The sequence below is a fragment of the Poecilia reticulata genome, linkage group LG19 (genome assembly GCF_000633615.1).
Source record: "Poecilia reticulata strain Guanapo linkage group LG19, Guppy_female_1.0+MT, whole genome shotgun sequence".
In the NCBI taxonomy this organism is placed as follows: Eukaryota; Metazoa; Chordata; class Actinopteri; order Cyprinodontiformes; family Poeciliidae; genus Poecilia; species Poecilia reticulata.
In genome coordinates, this window is record NC_024349.1 from 23605420 (window position 1) to 23632954 (window position 27535).

Sequence of the window (27535 nt, forward strand, 5' to 3'; positions counted from 1 at the left end):
ATTTGGTCCAGAAGTTGATTGAGAGCATGCCAGGGAGAATTGCAGAGGTACTGAATAAGAGGGGTCAACACTGCAAATATTGACTTGCTGCATTAACTCATTCTGTCAATAAAAGCTTTTGCTACTCATAATATGATTGCAATTGTATGTGATGAAAACATCTGACATACACACATGAAAACCAGAGGCAGCAGATCATGTAAAAATGTAATATTTGTGTCATCCTCAAAACTTTTGGCCATGACTGTACAAATAAAGTACGAAATATATTTTTGATGAAACAAACTTGGGAGAGTGATTGTGTTGCAATCACTTCAGAAACTTCTGAAAGATGATTAAAGGAGCAGCAGGAAGCGCCCAGAAAGGAACACTGCAAAAACACAAAATCTCACCAAATATTTTTGCTCTAGTTTCTAGCGCAAATATCTTAATATATGTGAAATAAGACAAAACTAAATTACACAGAACTTTTTGGCAAGATATATGAGCTTGTTTTAAGTCAATAAGTACTTAATGTTGATGAAAAAGCACTAGTTCAACTGTCTTGTTATATGATTATTTCACTTATAACAAGACATTTCCCCCATGTTATAAGTGAAACATGGGGCATTCTCTGCCAATGGAACTAATGCTTTGTCATCAATACTGAAAAATTATTGATTTAAAACAAGCTCCTATATATTGCTGAAAAGTTTCTTGTAAGTTAGTTTTTCTTAATTCTATTGTACCAAGATATGACTTGAAGCTCGGCCAGTAATATTTGGCAGGATTTTGTTTTGCAGTGTTATTTTTGTAAAGCAGTTTCCACCCTAACAAGAAAAGTACATCTAGATTTAAGTCAATAACTCCTCAATATTGTTAAAATCTACCAGTTCCACTTGCAGATTATTTCATTTACAGCATGGATTATTTCACTTGTGGATGGATTATTTCACTCCTTAGTAAACAATATTAAGGAGCTACTGACTTAAAAACAGTTTTGATGTCTTGTTTAAAAGTTACTTGTATGTAAACTTTGTCATATTTCAAGTGTACTAATATATTTGTACTCGACCAAAAAAAAAAAAAAAAAAGAACACTGGTAAGATTTAGTGTTTTTGCGTTGAAGAGCTACGTGGCGCCAACGTCTCAGTAGATCTGATTAAAGATGCCCAAGTTTGTCACCGGTAACAGGAAAAAAGGAGCAAGGAAGTGAGCAAGCGTCACAATCTCAGAGATACGATTGGCTGGGTGACGTTTTGGCACCTGCACTGGAAATACTCAGCTAAAAAGACGAGCCCATGCATGAGCTCATCTGTTGTACGTTCTGTTGGCGTCTACCGCACGGCTAACATTCCACACACAACACAGCAGGGCAGCTAGAGGGCAGGAGCAAGGCCAGGTCGAGGGCACGCACGCACGCACGCACGCAACTGTCAGTGGCTCCTACTGCATCACGATGCCGCACCGTGGCGACAAAAAGGGAGGCGAGCTGAATACAGATCATCTTAAAAGTTCAACTCCCAGCTCTGCCAGACTGCGTTTGGGTTCAGCTTTCTGTGAACGCTTCATGTCAGATGATAAAGCAAAACACGACTCCTCTCTGCTTCTCCTCCGTCTTCAGTGTTTCTAACCTCACAGGAATGCTTTGTGTCATCTGTGCCTCTGGCTCGTGCTCGTAATGAATGTTGGTTATAAACAGTTCTTTCTGCAGCATTTACGCAGATCGGACCAAATTAGGGGGTGTTAGGAGAACGTTTTTCCTTTTTTTTTTCCTTTTTGTTTTTGAAAAATGTATTTAAAAAAGCATGTTGACCGACTCACTGCTAGTTTAGACATCAGTGATATCTAAACTAAAATAAAGAGGAAGTATCAGTTTTACTGTCATTTCCGATACTTCCTTATGTGTTTAAAGCAGCTGTGGGGAAAAAACCCAGTAAATCTAACAGTTTTATTTAGTAGTAGTATGYATGTATCCACTTGTAATTTTGTTTGTTTTATTAATCTAAAACAAACAAATGATAAAGTTCCTCTTCTGTCATGCATCCACCAGTGTGACTTAAAAACTTCCCTGGAGGACTGGAGATGACTAACAATTGAATTCATCTTTATCTGGATCCAAAACATACTCAGAACTCCCATACAGAAATTTTCACACCCAGTATGTTTCATTTCATTTTGCCATGTTAAAACTACAAACTTCTATGGAGCTTGTTTTGATTTCATGTGACATTTCTTAATGAAGTGGAAGTAAAATAGCTCATTTTAAAATATGAGCTCTGGCTGTCGTCCTTGAAAACGTTCCCACAGCATGATGCTGCTGCTACCGTGTTTCATGTGAACACAGAGCGCAAGTTTCTTCTTCACAATATGGAAACAAAACTGGAGTGAAGTCAGATTTTAGTGTAGGATTTCTCTTTTGCAAAAGACAAAGTAATTTTTGGACTGGAGTTTGATTTAAGCGAACAAGCTGGGCTGGTCTACATATCATTGACTCAATTCCCAAAACGGCCCACATTGGTTTGACCAATCATGTAAAACTCCAATAAAATACATAAAACTCTGTCATGATGTGTCAAAGTATATATAACCCTGTTCTCCTGAACACATATCTGCTAACATCCGTGTCCAAAAGAGTTTCTGTTATATCTAAACCAGTAAACCAAACGTCTTTTCTTTAACAAAACCTCATAAACTACCTCATAAGCCATAAAGTTCCGATAACTCAAATCACAACCCAGGCACATAAACACAAACCGTCTCAGTTAAGTGTGCGTGTTTGAATCCACGGGTCGCCCACCTTCTTTCAGGCTGTGGTAGACCAGTCTCTCCTGATCCATCTTCAAGCATGCCTTCTCTATGTCATCTGCCATTGGGGGAGAGTCCAGAGGGGAGGGTTTAAAAGACAGGCAATGGTTGGTGTCCAACATCATCACTCACAACAGAGATCGATTCTTTGGTAAGCAGTGATCATCGCTTGTGGAGAGTCCCGAATCCCGGACGTGTCCAACGGACAGATGAATTCAAAAGACTCCAGTCGGAGTTAAAGAAGGTTTGCTGCTAAACAGCAGCAGCAAAGGAGTGATCGATTGGTCCGCCTCAGCCTCCCCTCTCTCTCCGTTTTCCCTTCTTCCTGCCGATCGCTTGCCGGCGAGTCACGACAGCGCCGCTCCTGCGGCTTTCCCCCAGAGCCGGGTTGAAGGACTCAGCATGGGCGAGTCGCGGAGAGAAAAGTGGAGGGGGGGAAAAAGAAAAAAGAAAAAAAAAGAAAAAAGAGGCCAGCGGCTGAGGAAGGCAAGACGGCAGTGAACTCGGCTCAGCGAGTCTCCCAGTGAGGCGGCTTTGGTTGCAGCTCCTCCTGAATCCAGCACATGCGCGCACACACACACACGAACACGCATAAACACACACACGGGAGCGGCGAGTGTTTGCTGATAAAGTTCTCCAGCTCAGCTGTTGCCATTCATTCACAGTTACAAGCACAGGAGGGTCCCGAAACATACAGACCACCTTCAGATTCAACACAAACACCACATATAGACTTAAAAAAAATAATTAAAAAAAATCACAGACTGATGTAATGTGCTCTTAAACACAGGCTTCCTTTGAAAAGCCGCTCAGCCAAACTTGGAGCAGCTTTTACTGTTGGGCAGAAACACTACTTAGCAGCTTCAGGGATGATCTCATCCAAGCCTGAAGTAACAGATTCAGTATTATTAAAACTAGGAATGCATCGATTCAGTATTTTCATTTCCGACATCTGAGGTTTAATATCAGTCGATACCGATCTGATGCAGAAAAACAGCGCTGAATTGATTTAAAGCGTTTCTTTCTTTAAAAAAAACAAAAACAGACAAACGTACTGAAATACTAATTTGATTACTCTGCACCATAAATACACCAATAGCCTCATGAGCTAGGTCAAAGATGTAAATTTAGACTGCAGCAAACCTTTAAAATGGTTCAGAAAGTGCAATTAGGAATTCTAAATAAATAAATAACCACGGTGTCACTCAGAGCACAAAGCATAGAGTTAGACTGAATAGATCTGTCCTTATGGATCGGATACATTGTCGCTGATACCCCAGCTAGAGTTTTTTTTCAATACCTGGACCGATACAGATTGGATTAATACATGTCTAGACTTAGAAGACTTAAAACTCCTCAGAAAGGGCTTCTTATTCATTTCAGATGAATAAACAAAGTAAACATGTTTTTGTGTCTCAAACATCGTTTTTAGTCGTGTTCTGGTACTTGAGGAAAAGGCAGGATGAGTCTGACTGCAGTGGTTGTATACCTAATGCAGACCCATTGGATAATGATAAATGGGTCAGCTGTTCTCATGCCTTTTGTTGTTGACTTTTGTTTTCTGACCAAGTCTTTTCTAATTTTTCACACTACAAATAAGTAATAAAAGTATGTATGATTTTTGCCGAGATATTGGGTCAATATCGGTATCGGCCAATACTCACAGCTGCGATATCGGTTTCATACCGTAAGTGAGAAAGTTGTATCGGGACTCCCCTTAAATAGACAGGATGAAATTAAGGAACAAAACAACAATCTGCAAATGGAAATTAAGAAAAGTAGACTCATTTTCTGACTTTTTGGGGTTTTTTCTGTACAGTTTAGCTTATAGAACAGTGTGTAAACCCTCTTGCCGGCTGTAAAACGCCCCCCGTGCCCCCTGCTTCCCATATGTTTTAAATAGCAAGGCCAGCTGGTCATAAGTGGGCTATATTCAGCTTGGTATCACCTGTGCACCCGCGAGGTTATGTTACCCTGAGGCACCCACATCACAGCCCTGCAGACACACAAGAGAAGGTTAAGCCTGACTTTCTTAGGCTAAATCAATTTTATTAGAGGACAAGAGGGCACAGTTTATTCATAGAACGGCGCAGGAGCCTTGCTTGAAAAAAAAAGTGAGGACACGGTGGGGCTTAATAGCTGACTAGTAAACTTCTAGCAGGTGACACATGGAACCAACACCTTAAACAAACGGCGTCTGAGGCTACAATTACTATCAGATATGAGTGTGAGATTAAAGTCCACCTGCTGTTATGATTCACAGTCTGGGCGGGAAGCAGAGATGACTGCAGACTGTGGGATTAAGGCAGGGGAAGAAAAACAAAGGAGTTCAAGACTTTGTTTCTAGAGTTTGCTTCACACAGGTGATCTTTTTGAAACAACAGAAGGGGAAAACAATAGGAAATGTACTTTTGTACTTTTAATTGAATTTTCAGCTGTTTTGCTGATCCCTTTTGTAATCCAAATTGTCTTTGATCAATCCATTCATTTTCTGCTGAATTCAACTGTATGTAACTTTTGTAAAAAATAAAAAATGTTTTTACATTGTTAAAACAGTCGCCATACTGTGACAGTATGAGACAAATAATTTGTGAAGTTTGATGTCCTCCTCTTCCTCCATGAGCTACTATTGCCGTTTATATAAATGTACCGCTCTAAACCAAAAACAACCAATTACAGCCAGGAGGAGGGGCTTAGCGCTGTCAATCAACCTCTCAACAGCTAAATGCGTTAATGAGCATCATCTTAGCATTATAGTGCAAGGTGGCCATGCTAACTAGCCTTAGCATTCACAAAAGCCTCTGCGCACACGATCATGACTGACAGTGTCAAGTCCCGCCTTCTGACTCCGATTGGTTGTTTCTAGTTAGCACTAGGAAAGGGCAGAGGAACAAATTATTTTGTCTCATACTATACTGTTATGACAGTTACAGTTTCAACAAATATGCAAGAATTTTTAACAGAATTTACATATTGCAGCTTAAATTTAATTAAAATGGCATTTTAAACAAACTGTTGCTTGTGTTATACACTGCATAAGCTAAAAAAAATAAAAGTAAAAAAATTTATAATAAAATGGCCAAAATCAGAATTGGGGAAATCAGGCTGTAAAGAAAAGCACCATTAGAAATCAGCTAAACCTGATGAGAGCATCTGGAATAGCAGCTGACTGAAATAAAGAAAAGAAAAACTATTTGTGATTAATAAAACCAGCAAAAAAAGTTTGCGAGTATTCTGCCATTTCTTTGACAAAAACAACATATGCTATAAAGTCTGAAAAATAGGAAATTATGTAAAGCAGAACCAAATTGAGTATTATAAATAGAATAATCTTCCCAGTAGATTATTCTGAAATTGCTAAAATAAATAACCAGGATATATAGCTATTAGTACATAAAAAATTTATGAAATTTTAAATTTTAAAGAACATAAATATTTGCAAATAAAAATCAGATAGTTATCATGTAGATTTTTAGATGAGGAATATAAGATTTTTCTTCATGCCTGAAACTTTTATGAATGAGCAGCAACATAACATCTCGTATCCTCAGTAACAAAATGTTTCTTTCTTGTCTTTATATAAACGTTGAAACTTCCGGTCGTTAAAAAACTACAGTTGCTTGGGGAGTTGGAGAAACAGGCACGTGGAATTAGATGGGAAATACCTCAGTGACCAAAACGTGACCGGCTCTGGACAATTTGGTAAATGATGGCCAATCAAAACAAAATGGCCTCCTCCACCCTTCCCTTCCTCCGTCTACGGAAGTAGCTTAACAATGAGGCCAGGCTGCTCTTATAGGCAGCTTTTTGGAAAGCTTAATGACATCTTAATCATCTTTTTATGTGTTGCTCTCTTGGTTTTAAGGGGATTTATACAAACTCAGTTCAATCTGCCTCAGAGAGTCGTTTCTTTGGTGATACAAAGCGATAATTCCCATGTACAGTCATGTAGTATAAAAATCTAAATGAGATCATCAAAACAGAGTTTAGCAAAGCAACATCACAGCTTTTGTGGTTTGGTCATTTGAATCATTTCCCATGACTTCACTTCCCTCTCTCTAAGATGTTGTGGGCCATACCTTACTTTGACCACTAAACCCTGACAGCATGGGTAAACATTCAGACCAAGCAATCAGGTGGGCTTAAAAAACCCTCCATAAATATATAGTTCACATGCAATTTAAAGACTTTCCAACAGAGAGTCTAAAAAAATAGAAGAAAACTAAATTATAGGGGCTGAAATGTCTCATCTCTACTCAACTGATCTAAAATAATCCAGATTTTGACTAATCTAGATTAACCTAGATTCTGACATCGAGAAAATACTAGATGTTCGAAACAATTTTTAGTGTACCCAGCTGTGTTGCCGCCCTCGCTTTCAATTGATCCTGTTGCCAACAAAGGCAACTTTGACCCAGATTAGAATCTTAAAGTAATTTTTTCAGTGTTGATAAAAACAAAATATCAAGTATTTGATCAAGTTTGGCATTGTGCTGAGGTGAGGAGATTTATATTTGCTATTGTTCTACAACAGAAATCATTATATAAAAAAAAAACATTTTGAGAAAATGTATTAATATTTGCAAATATTAACCTCATGTAACAAATTCAAAACATCAACAATAACAAAAAGAAGCTAAAGGAAAGTTGTCGCAATCTAAGGACAAATTTAATCTGGAAGTCACTTTAACCTTCAGCAGCAGAAACAAGGTGAAAGGTTTAGGCTTTAGGAGCAGCACAGGAAACCTATTTGACCCTGGAAGTGTTTGCCTCTTCCTTTGTCCTTCACTTTAAAAACATTCCTAGGAATTTGTGAAGAGCAAAACAAAATGGTACTAAATACTACCACAACAAATGATGAAAATAAATCATCTTTTGTCTGATGTGCCAATAGATTTTCCGTTCCTAGTCCAGCATAAGGATTCAAATGACCGGTAGGAAAATTACATCAATTCCAGAATAAGATAACATTCTTCATAAAACAAAATAACATGGAGGGCTAAATTAGCTGAATGAAAAACGTCTGTTCAGTAACTAACAGAATTTAATAATTTTGTCAGTATTTGGATCAGACTCAAAAATGTGAAAAATACCAAACTAATGTATGATTAACTCTGAACAAACAACAGGTTCAATTATTTTCAAACTGAACTTCTGACAATCAACTAATGATGGTAGAGACTCTAACCTTAAATAAACAGTAAGAAAGAAAGCACATTTGTAAAGGATGAAATGATCGTGGCTACAAATATGACATTAGCCTCAGAAATCCGATAGACTTAACCAGGTCCTGATGCCATAACATGAACCAATCCCCCTGGATTTATCCGGCGTACTTTTAAAGGAGCTAAGCAAAATTGTACAAATATGAATCTTTGTAGAGCTGACCCAGCAAACATCAAGATATCAACCAAATACTAACATTAGCATAGCAGCAGAAACTTAAACAAGACAACAAGAAACATCATTATTAACTATATAAAAAAATAAATATTAGGAATCCACAGCAACCTCATGCTAACTACAGCATCATAGCATCACAACTGATAATCAGCAAAGAACAAATAATAACAGAAAGAGTATAATCAAAACATGCTGAGCAACAGAAGGTGGCCTCTGCACTATCAACCTTATCATCAAAGCAATCCAAAACTAACACATTTTCTCTAGCAAGGGCAAAATTTCCTGTGCCCTAAAGACATTAAAATCAACAATGAAGATTGGCTAAACGTTTAGCATTTTACCCTAGCAACCATACATGATTGGTTAGCTAGCTGCACTTCAGGGGCACTCATCAACAGTACCCTACAAGAGAAATGATAAGAGCTTATCTGGTGAGATTTATTGTTGAATCGGTTGGCGGAAATGTTGTGTAAGCAACTCAAGATTGCATTTAGATACATAGTATTAAAAGAAAACTGATATTGATAATACATTTTTTTCTCTGCCAGTCAAGACAATAAGATACATTTGGGGATGGTCAGTTTGCTGTGGATCTCCACTGCCAGCGGTTGCTTCTGCTTTCCGTAAACTTCCCCAACCGCTGGCAGTGGAGATCCACAGGAAACTGACCATCCCCAAATGTATCTTATTGTCTTGATGCAAGAACGCTTCCTGCCTTGAAACGTTTGTTATCAGTGATGGTTTCTGGCAAACTTTTAAAGAATTTTAGAGTTCTTATACAAATTCATATCTCATTTTAATAGACCACAGCAGAGAAATGCCAGTGTGGCAACTGTGCCCATTATTAGATTTGCAATGCATTTGTGTCTGATGGTCCTAGAGCCTAATTAACTAGCTTAAATCATTTCTTGCAACATCATTGTGAATAAGTGGAAAGTTTCCCTGGAAACCAGTTTGTCCAGCGTTCCTACCAGAGTCAAGTATAGAGCTGGTATCATGGCTGGAATCATCAGTATGTTAATCTGTTGCTTGAGCGCATATTTCCAGACCTAAACCCATCAACTCTTAAGTAGTCTTTAGGCAACCATCTATACACAAAACACAACTGCATGAGTCAGTTTGGGCTGATTTGATGTCTTTAGACACACTGGATAATTTACTGATAGAACATTTAAAGAACAAACTGAGGAGATGACCCTAAAAAGAATTTGACATCCTAAAGAGCAGCCTGGTGTCAGTCTGCCGGGGGTCACACCAACCATTAACATTCCAGTCTTAGAAACAGACTGTGTTTTTTGGGGTTTTTTTTTTTTTTACTTCACTTCCTGATCCCAACCCCTTCCAGTCCTCCCCCAACCAGTTCTGCTGTGGAATTTGGAATTTACCAGAACTCTAAACATTTGGCTAGAACTCAACAATGACATCAGACCTGGGATTTCACCACAGCTAAGCACTCTCATTTCTGAACCGCAAACAGATAAAAGCCTGAATGAGCTGGTTAATATTTTCTGAACCACAGGTGATGTTGCTGTAGAGTTGGAGCTCTCTGGCTGCCATGTGTGTAATTATGGGAAAAGGATGTGGAATTTAGCACAAGATGCAGATGTAAAGCGCACACCAGGAAGGCTGCTACTAATCACTTCCTACACACTGAAAAACTAGCTAATGTGATGGTAGATATAGCAAATCATTTTGTTGTCACTGAAATCTCCAATCAGATGAATGTGTTTGGTGTCAAATCATAACCTACATATTTTGAACCATAGAAATTATGTATATTTTATTTACCTAGTGTTCCCTTTTGCTGGTGGATATTTTTTAAAAACAGCCACCATGTTTATAGTGGAGAAGATATGTTTGCACTAAAGTAGGCAAAGTTATTGCCAGTGGTAGGCACAGCTAACCAAAACGTTAGGTTCACTAACCACTGATTTGCTAAACAATAATTTTATCTAACAGTACATCTTTAGCTAACACAAAACAGATTAAAAAAAATTGCATAAGTTAACGCTAAATTGATGAAAACATTTAAAAAATGAGCAGAAGCTAATTCTGAACAACTAAACATAAGTTAGTGGAAGCTAACACTAACAATTAAGACGACCGTTTCTCAGTTCATGTCACACATCTTCATCTCCTTCCAGCTGATGACAGCAGTCCTCAGTTTCTGATTTTGCCAAATATTAATTTGTATGAATAGGATGACCAAAGTCAAAAACAGATGACGTGACAAAATTCATCCAAGTCATGGACGAACTTGAAATCGGTAACATTTTATGGTATTAATTGGCTTAAAAGGCTCAAAAATGGCAGCCATCTTAAATATGGCTCTAAAGATGCTCATAAGTATACCTCAATAAAATATACCTCAATAAGCATTAATAAACCAGTGGAAGCCATCTTAGCACAACCTAATATATACAGACTTCTTTATTTCTGCTTGACTACACCCAATTAGTGCTGAGAAAAATAAATTAACTCCTGGATTGGCTGCTTTGCAAGTGTCAAGTAGCACTGGGACATGGTATTTCAGCATACCACGTTGCATTTTTATTTCAATTATTTTTAATTATGCTCTTTGGAAAAAAAAACCACTTTGACCTTTTAACATGTTAGATTACCAAGTGAATAATGATTTATTCAAGAGGACAACATGTGGTTGTAGCATGGAAAGAGGAAGTTGATAAAGGAACTGATTCATTTGTCGTGAGATTGGACATAATTAATTTTTTAATCAAAGGCATTGAGAGTGTGCAGAATATTGTACGTTAATGTGTATTGAGGATGGTGTGACCTGTGTGCATGTTTAGAAAATTGTTAAGCTTGAGTTGTTCACAGCAGTGCTCAGAGTGCACAGAGATCTGCTATATGGTTCCTCCTGAAGTAGCAAGCAATAAAGCTCAGAATTCGGGACTGTCTCAACTTTCTTTGTTAAAAGCTTTTCTGTTTCAAATGTCAATTCTGATTTCAGCTGATACCGATTTCCATTTTCTCTGAAAAGTAGCTAATATAGCAACTAGTGTCACATATAAGCATCAGTTGACCCACCACCCAAAAATAAGGAAATTGGGCCAATTTATCTGTGCACAAATTGGAACTTCACAACATTTCAATCACATGTATTCAGCACTGTTCAACTGCTTTTATTGAGCAAATTACAATGAGGCTTGTAAATATAATTAAAAAAGGTTGAGAAATACAGTTTTAATGTCTACTAGTATTTTCTTAGTCTTCGAGTACATCAAGAGAGAAAATACCACCGAACCTGGAATCTGAATACAGTAAAGTTCTGGTCTCCAAGGTCTTTAGAGTTAGTAGGAAGAATCTGTTCAGTGTCATCATCTGAAACAAAAGCTGTCCAAAACATAATAAAAGATTAGATGATGACTACACAACAGTAAATATTTAAATCATAAAGTCTTAGAGACAGTTGTTTGCATCACAATCTTTCTCTGGTAAAGAAGTTCTGAAGGAGGAAAGTTGATGTTGAACAGGAGTCTCTAAGAGAGGGAAAATAAGGCGCTGGGGGTGTTCCTGTCGCAATGGTGACGGCTCTGTAACCCACTGTCTGTTACATAACTAACATCTGAAAATGGTTTTTGATGTAGCAAATCTCCTAACCTCATACCTCACTGAAAGAACATCACTTTATTCTCTCCATTACAAACGATTTTCCTGTCTGACTCACAAGAACCGACTTTCTGGTAGCAAACGAAGACAGTTGGAGCTCAACAGAAGCACTAGGACTGCATTTCTGATAGTTTTCATTCAAACTAATTTGTGTGGACACCAGCAGGCTGAGCTTGTTAGATTTCACAGAACTCTTCCTTCTGCTCTCATCTTCCTGTATAGTATAACATCTAATAAAAGCCTGGCTGTTAATTTGCTTGAGCGTCAGGGTTTTTTATTAGACACAGACCTTCAATGGGGTCACAGCTTTCCATTTTTTCCCCCAGACAAGTGAGTCACAGAAAACAAAAAGTATGGATACTTTCATAAAAAAAAATTAAACATTCTCTCTCCTACTTCAAACTCAAAACTCAGAAATCCTTCAATTTTATTTTATGATTTTCTATGAATATCTTTGCTTCTCAGAACAATTGCGCAAGTCGGGTTTCAACAGATCTTGTCAAGATCCTTCTTTCACTACTAACCCAACCATGATTAGAATAATCTTAACTGAATAAAAAGAAATGAACATTTGGCTTGTTTGTATCAAGGTTACAGCACCATGGAAGCTCAAAACAAAGACAGCATTTGAAGAAACGATCATAAGAAACTGAATCCAAGCAACAACAGTGTGTGTGCTGCTCTTGCAGCACAACCCTGCTCTTGCGAAGAGCAGGGTTGCTGCTAACTAAAGCTCTGCGACACTCATGATTTTTCATGGGATAAAAAGTGAACTTGCTTGCACTTTAAGGAGACTTTCAGGTGAAATTCTTAAACTTAGAGCAGTTTGATCGAATCTTACATCTGTCTCAATATACTTTGGGGGGGAAAAAATGCCTCGGCAATGATTGATTGGAAAAGTCGAGCCTGCAGTTTCAGGTTTAGCTGCTGCCGTTGTGAACACCGAGCTCATGTCTTGTGTCTGAGTCACCGATATGAAACAGGAGTCTCTTTGGTTCGGAGCAAACTCTCCGACTTTCGTCCGCCAGTGGTAAATGTGCAACACTTGCTGTTGGTTGGCAGGTGACTCACAAGCTAATGGTTCTTCTATTATTCAGAACAAACAGAGGATGAGAGATGAGGCAAAAATCAAACCAGCCTGAGGTAACGTATCCTGTTTGTGTAAAAGTGTTCCCCACAGCAGCGGATATGCACCTGTGACGGAGGGACGTTGTGACTGAACCAGTCGGCGTGAGTGTACCAACTGAAACCGTCATTCATGTATTTAAGAAGCAGACAGTTTGAAGAGGAAGACACTTGTTTAGACATTGGTCTAAACATGTTCATTGTTTGGTGTTGTGTCTGGTGGTCGTTTTTCTGCTGATTTGGTCTTTTTGACTCATCAGTTTTTTTCCCCAACAGATTTGTTAACATCTCCAGTTTTTCAAACAGTTCATGCCGTGGAGTCTAAGAAGTTTACCAGGGCTTTTGTTTGTACCCTACCTAACATTGAGCTTGGAGTGTTTTCCCCCACATATTAGTCACCAAATAAAACATGACATTCAAAACTGCCAACATGTCCAGGTCTGGTCATTCAAGCAAGTCCCAAGAGAGCAAGATGCTACAAAACACCAAAAATGTCAGCATAGAAGAGGCAGCAGACTGTTCCTGGTGTTAGTGTGAAAGTCAGAATGAGACTGACTGTACAACTTCAGCTTTCATGGACATTGTGCAAGAAGAAGAATCAAGTCCAAGGCCTAGTCAAAGCACAGATCCTTTAGTCTGGTGCTTCAGCCAAAGGAGCAACACTGATTATCAAGGGGTGGTGTGTACTTAGCTTTTTATTTATATTATATATGTGCGTGCGCGTGCGTGCGCGTGCGTGCGCGTGCGTGCGCGTGCGTGCGCGTGCGTGCGTGCGTGCGCAAAGAACAAGAGATGATTTCTTGGTGTTTTCAATAAATTAACAATTTTCTTTTCTAAACAGAACAAAAAGAAAAAAAGGGGAAGAACTTATTTTGAGTAAGCCTGTCACAGTAAGTAATTGCAGTAATCACGATACATTAAGATGAACTCAAACAGCTCATCTTAATGTATGAGCATCTTAATGATAACATTAAGATGATCATCAAACTCTGATGATTAATATTTTTTTAGAGAAATTATAATCCACTTTATTTATTGTTTCTAAAGTGTGTGGTTTTTGTTTCCATTTTATTTATCGTTTTTGGTTGTGATGTTTTATTGTGGATATTTACAATGTCTCCCAGTTCCAGTGTTCAACTAATTTAAGTTTATCGCTCTCTGAGAGGGCAAATTGGAATTAAACCACTATCGATAAATTACTTAAAAATGCACCCAAAACAACGATATCGTTTGCCGCAATAATTACTAAGTTACAGCAAAATTTATTATAACAGGACTATTTGTAAGAACTGAACATCTAATGCGGTGTCTTAATAGCTTTTTTAATCATTCAATATAAGTACCTAAAAGTATGTGACTTCTACTGCTTATACAAAATCCAAACAGTAACAGCAATATTTACAGCACTCCTGTTTATTTCTGCATGTTCGCATTTTTTGATGTCCTTTTTCCAAGAAAAAAAATGCTCATCAGTGGTGCTTTTCTTCTTGGTCCTGCCTGCTCAAAAGGCTGCATTTCACAACTGCAAGGCATGCTGGAAAATACAGAACACGCAACATGAGTGGGCTTGTACCTGTGGGTGTGCGGGCGTCGTGTTCCCATTGCTACGAGCAGACTTCGCGGAGCTGATAAAGCATTTCTTTTTTTCTTTTTTTTTTTTGGCTTAAGGCAAGCAATCTGAGCGAGGCTGCTCTGTTTGGGCTCCCCCGACTTCTCATTATTATCCAACAGGATTTTACTTGATCGCTAATCAAAGTCGCGGAGTGTGTCGGTGCTTGCAGAAAATACCGTGCTGTCAGTACGTACTGTGAAAACGGGAAGGCAACCAAATCCAAGCAAGCGCATGTTGAGGTCCTGAGAGAGACATGAGGTGTGAAGTGTGTGCGTGTGAGTGCTGATCAGTCATGATGGTGTAGCATGAAGCACACCTTCCTACACAGATTAGTAACATAAATACATCTGTCTGTGTGTGTAATGGATAGTCAGTTCCATTCGTCCACAAAGAAGTAATTCTGACTCCTGTTATTCATTTCCTGGCTCTGATGTAATGCTTGGGACGTCCAATTCAACGTTATGCTGTACATACTATAACTTAGTGGGCTGCTTTCAGAGCAAGCTGTTGCTGCAAGAATTTTATGTTGTACTGTGTTTACTTTGACTTAAATACCTCCTTCCTTCCTGCTTTCCGTCCTCCTTTCTTTCAACACTTGCTATTGTTTTTACATTTCTGTCCCTTATCTAATTAAACACTAATTTCTCCATCCTCTCCATCTTTATTAGCACTCTTTCTTGCCATCTCTCAATCTCCCTTTTGCCCCTTTCCTACCCTCCTACTCTCAGCCTGATGGAGTGCTTTGGGGCCTCTGTTGCTGGCAGCCTTCCAGTCGGTTACATAACAGCGCCGTCAGCTCCCTGAATCACTGCTGGGTTGAGCTGGCTGATGCCAGGCTGCATGTTGAGCCAACGTACCTCCAGAAGGCGCCCAACGGCCAGAGCCGCAGACCCTTTGGTCTTCAACATGACGGCACGTTTAATTTGTGACAGCAAACGGATCGTTTCTGCCACCTACCAGCCAGAAGTGAATCAGATAGAGCAAGGCTTTTGACATTGCGTAGACTAAGGATGGAGAGATTATCTGGATCTGCTTTTGCTTACAGCCCGAAAATTTTATGCATTTTAATTGATTTCTATGAGAAAGTGGAGCATAACTGGTGTGCATTTGTATGCAACTTTTTTTTTTAAGTAATAACAGCATTACAGGGATTGTCGCCACTAACTTTGCACGTTTAGAAACTGACGTTTCCCAAATCCCCTTTGGAAAATAGTGGACCAATCCAACATATGAATATGTTTTGAGTTTAGAGATGTTGGAAGACAAGACCCATGCCGAGATCTTACTTCTTCTGAAGCCTCCAACGCTCCTTCTACATTTACAAGTCTCACTCTAGCCAGTTTGGGTCTAGGCAAATTGGGTGCGTCTCCCTTGGCAGTGTGTTCCTCACTATGTGGCAGTGAACACGGGGAAGGAATTGGGTCGGGCTATGAGCACACAGGAGCTGTGGTCAACGCTCCTCTATGCGTGTGTCTTTAGATGACCTATTTCCCCCAAATCTCTCGGTATGTTTGTTGTGCACTGCTCTGTCCCAGTTGATAATGACATATGCTCTTCTGTCACTATTGATAAAAAAGGTTTGACCAGGAAATTATTGATTTGCAGCTCCCATCTTGACAACTACCAGGGTCTCGTCGCAGATTGGTTGAGATGTTGTCAGAGGAGGAATCCACAGGCCAAACAACAAATACATTCTTCTGAAATTCACATCTCTTGCAATACCCTGCATGGTTCGGCTTGTGCTACCCTTGAAGTGGTTACAAAGAACAGGGAGGGGTCCGCAGAGGATCTTCAAATGAAGACAAATTTAGACAGGGTTAGACTGGTAAAAAAATTGGTTGAAGTCATGCCCGTAAAGCAGGGGGCAAGCATGGTCGGAGAAAGTCGAGTTGTCAACATGTGGCCACGTGGCTGCAAGCCATTTTGTTTTTCAACACAACTATCAAGGTCCACAAGACACACAGAGCCAAGCTTCTGTAAAACGCTCCTATTGTTCGTCATGGTGTTTTGTCAAATGTTTGGTTTACAAGAAATAGTAAAAACAGCAGTAATAACAGGTCTTTAATACTTCCACCGGGCCTCCGACAATTGGTCTCTGGAAGTGGAGTAGTTTTGTGCCATTTTCTGCATAAACAAAATTCTGACCAATAATACAACAGTTTTGCAAAGTGAGAGGGAGTGAGAAGTCCGTGATGGAGACTGTGGCAAGAAGGGGCAGACAACATGAGGCTGACAACAAAATGACATTTCCGTCATGCAACTGTGACCATCAGAACTGGTTCTGGCACTTTGCCTCCCTGTCTCCCTCTAGAACTGTCTTTTATTTAGCTTCAGCCACCTTACCGTCACCTCTAACCAGAGGTTGCATTAACGGAATATTTTCCATATTGACCGGTTATTTTTTTAAACAACAGAAAAATTTAAAGCCCATTGGTCATTTGACAGGTTATAATTAATACCCTCATGCGAGGACATGAGAGACTTTATGCAAAGAGTTAATCGCAGAGGCAACTAAAATCAATCAATAAAAGAATCCTTTCTGAATATCATCTCATGGACACTGAACTAAATGCGTCTTTCTGACCGGGAGCTGGCAGCATGTTGAAGAGTTATGGACCAGATGCTTTGGAACATTAGGAAGCCTGTTCAAATCTTTGGTAGAAACGGCGCATTTAATTTCAGTCTCCATTACATACAGAACAGAGAAAACTAAAGAGAATGCAAAGTTGAACCCATTTATAGTCTAAACAGAGGAGCTGGCAGTTTATCTTGAGGAAATAAATAAAGGTGCACAAGTTAATTAGATCGTAACATGCGCAGTGCACTGCGGCTGCACAACCAAAGTGGACGCGGCTCTGCCGCTGCAAAGAATTAACTTAACTCACCCTGCGGATTTAACAAATGAAGCTAAAGACGTTACCGTCCCACACCCAGGAGAGCGGCGCTCAGAAGCGCGGCAGACATAACATCTATCTGTTTCAGGAAAGTGAAACCACGCAACAAAAAAATTTTAATCCTTGTAAAAGCGCTACACAGGGTAAAGAAAAAAAAAAAAGTTCAATGGATCGGTTTGGATCAGGCAGATCCAACTGCCCGATGAACCAGTGCAGATTTCTCTGCAGATGCGACCAGGAGGAATTTGTGAAGCTGTGCGTTCAGACCCCAGCAGGTGAAGTGCTGGTAATTTAAGTGGAGTCGTTTAATTAAATGTATTATAAGTTATTGGGGCCATAGTCAGTGGTTTTTGTCACTATGGAGAAAAAGTTAGATGCATTTATCTGCTTTACGTGTGATGGGATCTGGACTAACGGTTCAATCAGGTGAATATCAACTAAACCACATAAAAATGCGGCTAAATAGCCGATGTTATTATAATTATAATTTGACGGGTAAAAATAGAACATGACCAATTTTTTTTTATCCTGTCAGTCAAAATGACGGAGAACAAAACAGTCTAGCGCGACCTCTGCCTCTAACCTGCTTCCTTAAAATAAATAATCTCCTCAGCATGATGCAACCACCACCATATTTCAGCCTGGTGATGCTATGTTCAGACTGACAATCTCTGTTAAATGGTGACTAAAGAAATTTAAAGAAAACTTATTAGCTTTGCATGATTGTTATTATAACAGCCCTTTTCTGGAGATTTCTGATAATTTGAAGCTGACCTTTTGTGCGCTCCAGAAAAACAAGTGTCTACTACTTGTTCGACCAGTATAATAGTTGGTGAGCTCATCTGTTGCGGTCATGTTTGAGACATAACCAAACAAACAGGGTTCTTGCTTTGTGCAGAAGCTGCCCTTTTCTATGGCTCAGAGGCTGTCATGAGATTCTGGGACAATCTGTTCTGACTGCAAAGAGTGGGTCATTTCTACTTCAATCTGGAGCAGAGTCGCTGACGCCTATAACCTACTTTCCCACCCAAGCTTTGGTGTTTATCCTAGAGCGTCTCTAGTTCACCTCCAACTCCGTCACCTGTCTGTGAGCGGCTCAGTCGTCCCAATCCAGAGATCCAAGTTGACAGCTACTGCGAATGAACAGAGACCTTCATAGAACTTCTCCATTCGCATTGCATCTTGCCAGCAACCTCATCAACCAAGTTCTGCTTTAAAGAGACCCTGAAAAGTTGGCATGCCAGCCTTACCTGTTTCCTTTGCCCTGAGGAGACCAATTTATTTTACAAGTGTGCAGATCTTGATTTTTTTTTAGCTTCCCTTCAAAACTTCAGTGGGAACCCAGATGGAACATTTTTACAGAAGATTTAAGTCAGATGTGTATATAAAAATGCATCCCGGATGGAGTTTGTTGCAACCAAACGCTCTGATTGTGTAAGAAAGAACAAAATCCACTTGCAGCCTTGAACCAAGTGTAGCTGAACAGGCTTTACCTGACTGGATGGTCATGTCCCTCTGCACCATGCCGAAGAGAATCTCTGCGCCTTCTGACCAGACTAGTGCTGCATGGTCCCCAGTGACAGCAGACGGAGTGCTCAACACCATCCAGCGAGAGAGTAGTCCAAGTGTTTTCCTGCAGCCTCCAGCTGGTATTCCACAGGTAGGTGCGCACCTCACGCTTTCCTCTCTGGACTGCGTCTGCAAGTGTGAGCATGTCCCGGCAGAGAGGGCGTGTGTGGGTCTGTGTTGGCGGCGCCTTAAAGTTTCTTAGGTAACAACAAGGTTCAACCTTCAGCCCTAGCCTTTCGTTGTTTCCTATTTTTTGCTCTTGGAGGCTGGTTGAAGCTCCAGTAATAACAAAAAGAAAGAAAGAACTAAAGTAAACTGATGCAAAGTCCAAGTAACACCACCTCATTTACTTGCTTTCCAGTTTTCTTCGCTTTCCTTCTGTTCCCTTCAAGTTATGCAATACTGCCATTTCAGAGATGACCTCCCCCTTCCTTCAACTTCCCCATCCTCCTCCTCTCACTCCTCCTGCTGCCGGAGCTGCTACAGCCTGCACTCCTACACTCTGATCAGCTTTTCCAGCTCGGCGTTCTGAACCATCTCGGCCGCATTAACATGTCCCGACCACGATCGTTTGCTGCAGAGAGCTTCAGAGGCAGGTTTGGAGCCCAGAGAACAGGAAACATAAAAAGCTTCGCAGACACAGCATGTTAACGTCGGCCTTCACATCTGTGTCTCATTCTGAAAAGAAATCTTCTTCCGTGTATACACACACACCCACACACACACGCACACACAGAGACGCATGTCTGGTTGATAATAAATCTCTGCTAACTCACCCATTACTGAGGAAAGAATCTGCTGGAGTAAACAAACTGCTTAATCTGATGTCAAAGATAAGGCTTTGAGGAGCTTTTATATGTGAGCTGGGTGTCGAGTTTTACGGCAGAAAAGTATACATACGGTACTTTGTGCAAGTGAGCCTTTTCACATTAAAATTATGAATTTCAATGTGTTTTACTATGTGTGGAGTTGATGCGTCTCTAATAGCTTTGTGCATTCAATAACTGAATTTTTTGCCAGTTCCTCTTTGCAAAATAGCTCAGACAGGTTGGGTGGTTTCAAGCCTTGCCAAGGAGTCTAGATAGCATGTTGGTGTTTGGTGGCTGCATGTTGGAGGAGCTTTGTTATGCTAGTTCTGATTTGTTCTCGTTTCTTTTTTTTTTCCCTTTTGGTTGTGGCACTGCACCTTTGGACAATTATTCCCTCTGGTTTTGGATGCTGTGCAGCTGGAAGGGTTTATGCCCTCACCGGTTTTTTTTTAACTTTCAAACAGTTGTTATGATGCATAACCATGACAACAAGGAGTTGAAAATGAGGCTTTCTGGGAAAGTTCAAACCGTCTTTTCCATGGATCATAACGGGATCGTATTCCTGACTCAGTCATCACCCTGCCCAGCTTTCTAGCTGAATCTCGGACCCGTTCGCTTCGCCTGCCTGGTCTTCATGCTGCCGTTTATCTACCAATGTTCTCTAACAAACTTCTGAGGTTTGTTAGAACTGCGACCAACAGACACCCAGGTGAACTATATTAATTCTAAAACTTCTGAAAGAGTTTATTGACGGGCAATAATGCATGTTACACTTAAAATTTGAATTTGCAGAACTTCATGAAAGTCACATGTCATGTTTACTTTTGCCTCACGTTTATGCATTACTTCACTTTGCTCTGTCAAATGAAATTCTAGTAAAACACGATACAGTTTGCGACTGTGACACGACAAAATGTCAAGATGCTTAAGGAGTGTAAAAGCATTTACAAGCAACTGCTTGACAGCCCAGAAATGCTTGTGCTTTCCGAGAAAACGGCCCCGCACACTGAGCAGTAGCATCTTCTCACTGAATTAGCTGCAGGAATGCCCGCATCAACTTGTCTGCTCCTGAGTGGTGGAGTAAAGTGCCAGGAATAGTCAGACGACACAATTGGTTGTTTAAACCTGGGAGTGGTGGCCCAAAGCCAACGGAGAACATATCTTTGTCTCTGTGAGGAAAATACGATCTAACAACAAGTAGCTACAGCCTGGGATCTTTCCGAATTGTGAGAACAGCACTGCTAATACTCGTCATGTAATCAACTGGAACCCAAATGAGTACGACTGCAGGCTGAAACAACAAGAAGCCAGCGCAGATACTCTTGTATAATGCAAAGATGTGGGAGTGCCTGTAGTCGAATTACACATCAACCCCAGAATCAATCTTTGGAGCGCTCTGCTTATGCAGTGGGATGAGACTGAGACTCTGTGGCAGAAAGAAAGATCTCACTACACTAAGGACACCAAACTGGAAACACTGAAGGAGCTACTGGTTACTTGTACCAGGATCTCTGAGTTTTCCCTGTACAGAAATTGGTGTCTTCAATTCTACCACAGATCAAACTACAGAAGAAACTGTAGGACCTATAAGGTGACTAAACAACTGCATGAGCAAGAAATAATAATAATAATAATAATTAAAACACACAATCACAGTGGGCCAGTTAAAAATGTCCAAAAATGTCTAAATAAAATGAGTAAGTAAATTTTCTTTGCATTAAAAGCAGCTTTGTCCTCCATTGCTGTTTGCAAATGTCGCTTGTGCGTCTGATTTACAGGCGCATCAGAAACGTGGGAACAAAAAGGTTCTGGCCAGATCCTTTTGTACATTAAAAAAAGCAATTCACTGACCAAAAATGTATTTAAATAGATTTTAATAGTTGAATTTATTAAAATCAACATGTCTAAGTCCCACCCCAAATAATTTTTTTAAATGATTATTCAAAAATAAACAAAATTTCATAAGATGACCAGGATGTCTCAAAAGCCGGTTTCTTAGGCTCTCCACACAGTAGGAAAGAGTGAAAACAGAAAAACAAGGCAGAGAAATCTTATCTGCATAAGTAAATAAATGCCTGTAAGAAACGCAAACAAGAAAAGGATGCATTAAGGATAGAATGGAAGCCTATCTAGAACTTTAATGTTCTGATCTAAGAGTTTGCTGCTAATTTGAAGCTTTTCAAACAACTTTGCAAGAAAAATAAGTCAATAGATGAGCTAAATCAAATGGCACAACTTCAATACAAGCAGTTCAAATGGAAACAGGTTTCAATTTAATCCACTAATCCACTAAGAGAAGACGATAAGATGAAGTTTATTGTCCCGAAGGAAATTTGTCTTGGGTACAGACTTAAAAACTTTAAAAGTCATCAAACTTCAGCCAAATTTGGCTTCAATGTTCCAATGTGAATCAATTAATAGAGCTGACTAATCTAACCCGGTACGACTCAGACCAAAGGAAGCAAGTCACTGTGAGAGTCTGGTGTGTAGCCTCAAAACTTAGTTATCTCCAGGCACAAAGCAGGCCCACAGAGCGCCGAGTCCAGCGAGCAAACACACAGCGGCCATTAATCTGCTGCAGCAGGAGGTCGGCACACAGGAGCAAGCCAATTAGGTACAGAAGCTGCTTCGCTCCCTTCTTCTGAGGACTTCAATGCACACACACCTCCAGTTTCACTCCCTTTTGTTTTACCGGTCTTTAGTCTCTGAGGTGAGGAAATCCTTTCACTATCAAAATAACACACACAGGCATGCAGCTTGAACTACTGCCGTTCAGTAGGTTTTCTAATATAGCGCACCCTCTAAAAGTCATTATCTCTACAGGAAAAAAAGTTGGCCTGGAAAATCTACCTTTCCAATGACAGAACACATGTTGAATCTTCGTGAAACGTAACAAGCTAAAGTCTGCCTACTTACAATCTTGTTCTCAATCACTCCCAGGATAATTGTGGGTGTGATCAGGTTGGGAACAGCTCTGCAGCCACAAACATGCAAATACACACAACACAGTAGAGCCATTGATAGAAGTCTAGAAGGTTCCAGGTCAGAAGGAAATTGTCACTCAGTTCATCCCAGCAGCACAAAAGTTATCCAGAATAGAGAAGGAAGAAGTTTCAGAATGGTCATTTGTGGCATTTATTGTGTTCGCGACAAAAATGATAATAAGTATTTGAAAATAAATTACAATAATCAACTGTTTTGGAAATTCATACACATTGTCCTTTTGCTGTTATTTACATTTGAAAAAAAATGCAAAAACAACCAATCAGAGGCAGGAGGAGGGGCCTGGTGCTGTCAATCATGCTCATGAATGTACTGCTAAATGTGCTAATGGCAGAGAAACAACTCACTTTACAGGAAAGCTATTTATCCGCTGTCTTTGGTGGGAATGCTAACTGGCATTAGCATACACGACAGACACCCAAATGAGCATGACTGACAGCGTTAAGCCCCTCCTCCTGCCTCTGATTGGTTATTTCTATTTAGCACTGGTAGAAGGCAGAGAAGCTTGAATTTTTCACAGATTATCTGTCTCATATTATATTGTCATGACATAGTGACAGCTTCAACAAATAGAAATTACACACTGCAGATTTAACACATTGCCCATCACAAATCTAGAATGACTCTTGGCCCAGTCTGCAAGACTTCACAGTTCAAAGTTCAAAAGCCCAGACTCCCAAAATGAGACATTTTTAGCTAAATGAAAAGAAAAATCAAGATGAAAAACAATTCACACTCACCGTTCTTGCGTTCCTGTATCGGCAGCAGATTTGGAGCCGGCTGAAGAGAGAGTTCCTGAAGCTCATTGGTCACCGCTTCGCTCTGAGGACTCAGGGCCAAGCCCGACTTCCCTGGAACCTCCATGGTTCCAGCATTGGGGTCAGCGCCCTGGAGGGGGTCAAGTGTTGCCATAGTCACAGGAAAAACTGGAATAAAACAAAAATTTTAAACGATTAGACATACACCGAGAAACCGGCTGATGACCAAAACTAAAAATGAATCTCAGCTAAATACTGGCACAGATAAACCTCTGAAGGGTGTGTGTTTAGTTCTAATATATATATATATATATATTTTTTTTTTTTAAAGAAAAAAAAAGAAAGGTCAAAAGACTTAGAATAAGGGTAGGCAATACTAATAACACATTTTTTATTTAAAGATGCAGTTTGTAAAGTAAGTTCTGATCAAGACCGGATCATATCCAACAGTAACAATGATGCTTATCAAGCAAAAGGCATCCAGACATGTCCAGGAATCTGAGAACTCGTACATTGTGCATCTCTGGGTGTAACCTCTTTAGCACCAGCTGTTCCATTCTTTCATACAAACTCCTACAAAACAGCCGTAGTTTTTAATCAAAGCTCTGCTGGACCAGCAAGTCAGAAGTTTAAACGTATCAAAACAATCTGAAACATCCGTTTGTCTCAGCAAGCAAATAAAGGGATTTTTTTTTTTTTGTTTCCATTAGAGAAAAGACTTCAGCAGAAAAATGATTGGCACACAGTACAATTCCTGGAAACAGAATACCTATGATGCGCTCTCCCTGAAAAACAACGAGGGGAAGAGGAAGACTGAGAGCTGCGGGGAGACAGTTTAAAAGACAGTTATAAATGTCTGTCTGCAAGCTGCTAGTAGCTTCTGTGACATTTCCAAACAAACACTCTTGACAATTATAACTTATTTTTAAATTATCTATTTTACATTGGCTGTTATACTCTTAATATCGCTGACTATACAAATTAAAGCTGTTTTTACATGTTTGACCAAGCTTGTGAAGCCATTTGTGTAGTTAAGTGTGTTGTAGTGGTGCAGAGTTATCAAATACATCTGTAATTCAGTACATTTATATCTACGTTTTTTAAAAAAAGAAACAAGTCAATTCAGCTGTTTTTCTGCATCACTCTCTTCTTGGACTTTCTTGTGGGCTGCATTTACTAACTAATCACTAGAAATTATTATAAATTGTTGTCATAATTCATATCTTCGAAGAGCAGTGACGCTGCGGGGATTGATATCGGAAGAGAAAAAAAGTGCGTTCCTTGTGAATTATGAGGTTATCAGTCATTGACCTGAACACTTGAATATGGTCTCTAAACAACAACGTTGGGGTTTATTGTAATAACTTAAATCACCTAGCAACATTTGTTATGGTGACAGGCCTGACCGCAACCAGAGAACGTTCCTCCCCGCAGCGTCAATTATGACAACAATTTATAATAAAATCTAGTGATTAGTTAGTAAATGCAGCCCACAAGAGAGTCCAGGAAGAAAGTGAAGGGAACACAAACCATAAGAGTGTCATATTAGCAGATTGACCAGGAAGAAGACAGAAAAAACACCTGAAAGGAGGTGTTTGGTCTGACGAAATGCTCCAAACACATTTCTGGAACACAGTGTGAAACACGGTGGTGGCGGCATCAAACGCCAACACCGTTTGTTAGCAGGAGCTTCTATCTCACACCAATACGTGCAACAAGTGTGGGAGATGAACAAACAGGACAGCCGGTAAATGTCGCCAAGGTTCAAAATGAGACATAATAGCAAGCAGTTTTGAGGTTGCAGATTGGTCTCAGATAAAATGTTTCACTCGGTTTACACAGGCGACGTGTGATTGCACGCAAATATGTCGGTTATCCAAATTCCAAACGATGCGGGTTTTTTCCCCTTATAATTTTCAACTGCCATATCAAGTTAGAGGCTTTTATTGAATTCATTTCATTTAAGGTGATCTGTTAAGAGAGGCTCGGTGTAACATCAGGTTGCCTCATCCTGATTCCCCCCAACAGATGGCTGCTGTTTGAACACGCTCTGCTGCAAAGCACTGAAGAAAGACACTCACATTCCTCTCCGCACACACCCACACTAGCCTCTCTGAAATGCATCACAATCACACTGGCAGAATGGAGAAGAAGAAAGAAAAAAACCCAAGGTCCTGACAGTCAGTGGTGTAAAAAGAGGCATTATAGGGGAGCCAAAGAGAGGGCGGAAACATCATTTCTAGTATTTCCTGCATTTAACAGCTGTTTGTGCATGTGTGAATAATGTGATACACCTCAGACTGCACATAGTTGCGCCCCTGCTGACCGCTTTGGTTCTTTGAATGTGAAACACAGGAAACCCGATCCCACGAATTACAACAGCTTTTCCAGGTGCAGGATGTGAAACAGATCAACAGATCAGACTTTGCTGCTTACCTGCCTTACAGAAGGTTCAAGAGGGGCTTCTCCATTTCAGCAGGACGAGGCATCCGTGCAATCAGCTGGAAAAAATACCAGAGAGGATGGTATTAAATATTGTGTTGAGGTCTTTTTTATTTTTATCATTATTTCCCGTCAGAGCACACTGCGGGGTGTGCTGCGGGATTAGGAGCAGGGAGGCCATGCTGTGCAGAGAAAAGCTCCCTGTGTGCTTAAGAGTGTCTTTAAAAAAAAGAACCGTGACAACTGCTGTAGGAGGAATTCACGCTTCAGGAGGCCTCAGCACATATGTCAGCTGTCACTGACCAAAACACACATACACATACATACACAGGCTAAGCTATTGTTAGCCTGTCTGGATGGAAATTCACCCAAACACGCCAGAAATACAATAAAATCAAGCTGCACGCGAACATCATAATGGCTCACAATTTCTTCCAATAGCAGAAACAGCTATGTCTGAATCGCTATGAGCTCGCGACTGAACACAGACACCCCGAGTTAGCAAGCTAGCTAGCGCACCATGGCAGACAGACATCCCCGCTAACCGAGAGTTAACATGCTGACCCTCAACTGCATCTTCCCTCGTCCTACCCAACAAGCGAGCCACCCGAACAGTCGACATACAACATTTATATGGACGCTTACTTTATCATATTTGCCACTTCTGCGCTGAGTGTGAGGGTAAACAGCATCAGCATCACAGAGCTACTTCCGAATCACAAAGGAAACTTTAACCGGAAAACCCTCCTCTGCGTGGGACGTGACGGCCCACTTCCTTCACAGCATCGTTCCCACGGCTTTACTTCAGCTTTATAGCCACGAGAGATATTACAGTGCGTGTGTATAATTGAACGCAATAACTTCCTCTATAAAATATGAGCAATGATTAACTTGAATTGGAAAAGGGGGAGAGGCGCAGAGAGCAAAACAAACCACTATCTACTGAGACTTTTCGATGTATGTCTCCACCTACTGTCAAAGTCAGTGTACTGCAAGATGCACCTATCCGAAATCATTGATATCTATTGTATTATTAAAAGCCAAAATCAGAGTTCAAACCTCCATTAAGTATTGTTGCTGATAAACATTTACTTTTACTATACCCAAATGTCATTTGAATCACATATATCATTATCCAAATTAGTACTCCAAAAACAGAAACATAATTGTAGTGTCACTCAGGAACAATAATCTCATGATGATAAAATTGTCCTGTTAAGATCAGAGGTCAGATGCAAATAAGCATAGACTCCACAAAACTGGAAGAAAAAAAACGATTTAAAAAACATATTAGAAGACAAAATATTGAGAGAAAGTTGAAAACATCCATCCATCCATCCATCCATCCATCCATCCATCCATCCATCCATCCATCCATCCATCCATTTTCTTTCGCTTCATCCGGGGTCGGGTCGCGGGGGCAGCAGCTTCAGAATGGAGGCCCAGACTTCCCTCTCCCCAGCCACTTCTTCCAGCTCCTCCGGGGGAATCCCAAGGCGTTCC

At 40.1% G+C, this 27535-nt stretch overlaps 2 protein-coding genes across 5 annotated transcripts in view; one reads left to right on the forward strand and one right to left on the reverse strand.

Moving 5' to 3' along the window:
* Nucleotides 1-26941, reverse strand: part of mrtfab (myocardin related transcription factor Ab) — a 51717-nt gene extending 24776 nt beyond the window's left edge. Inside the window, exons 1-3 of one of the 4 annotated variants that reach the window (XM_008437905.2) lie at nt 26678-26941; nt 26027-26091; nt 23573-23758 (exon numbers count right to left, since the gene is read on the reverse strand). In XM_008437905.2, the coding sequence (XP_008436127.1) occupies nt 23573-23744 (172 nt within the window). In that variant the 5' untranslated portion in view covers nt 23745-23758; nt 26027-26091; nt 26678-26941. Of the gene's footprint in view, nt 1-2779; nt 3346-18944; nt 19678-23572; nt 23759-26026; nt 26092-26677 lie in introns of those variants that run through there. The other 3 variants (XM_008437908.2, XM_008437907.2, XM_008437906.2) reach the window with 3 other exon arrangements.
* The window catches only part of get4 (guided entry of tail-anchored proteins factor 4), a 14165-nt gene continuing 6963 nt past the window's right edge, over nt 20334-27535 (forward strand). The window contains exon 1 of the mRNA XM_008437904.2: nt 20334-20538. Coding sequence (XP_008436126.1) covers nt 20484-20538 — 55 coding nt within the window. The 5' untranslated portion in view covers nt 20334-20483. The remainder of the gene's footprint in view (nt 20539-27535) is intronic.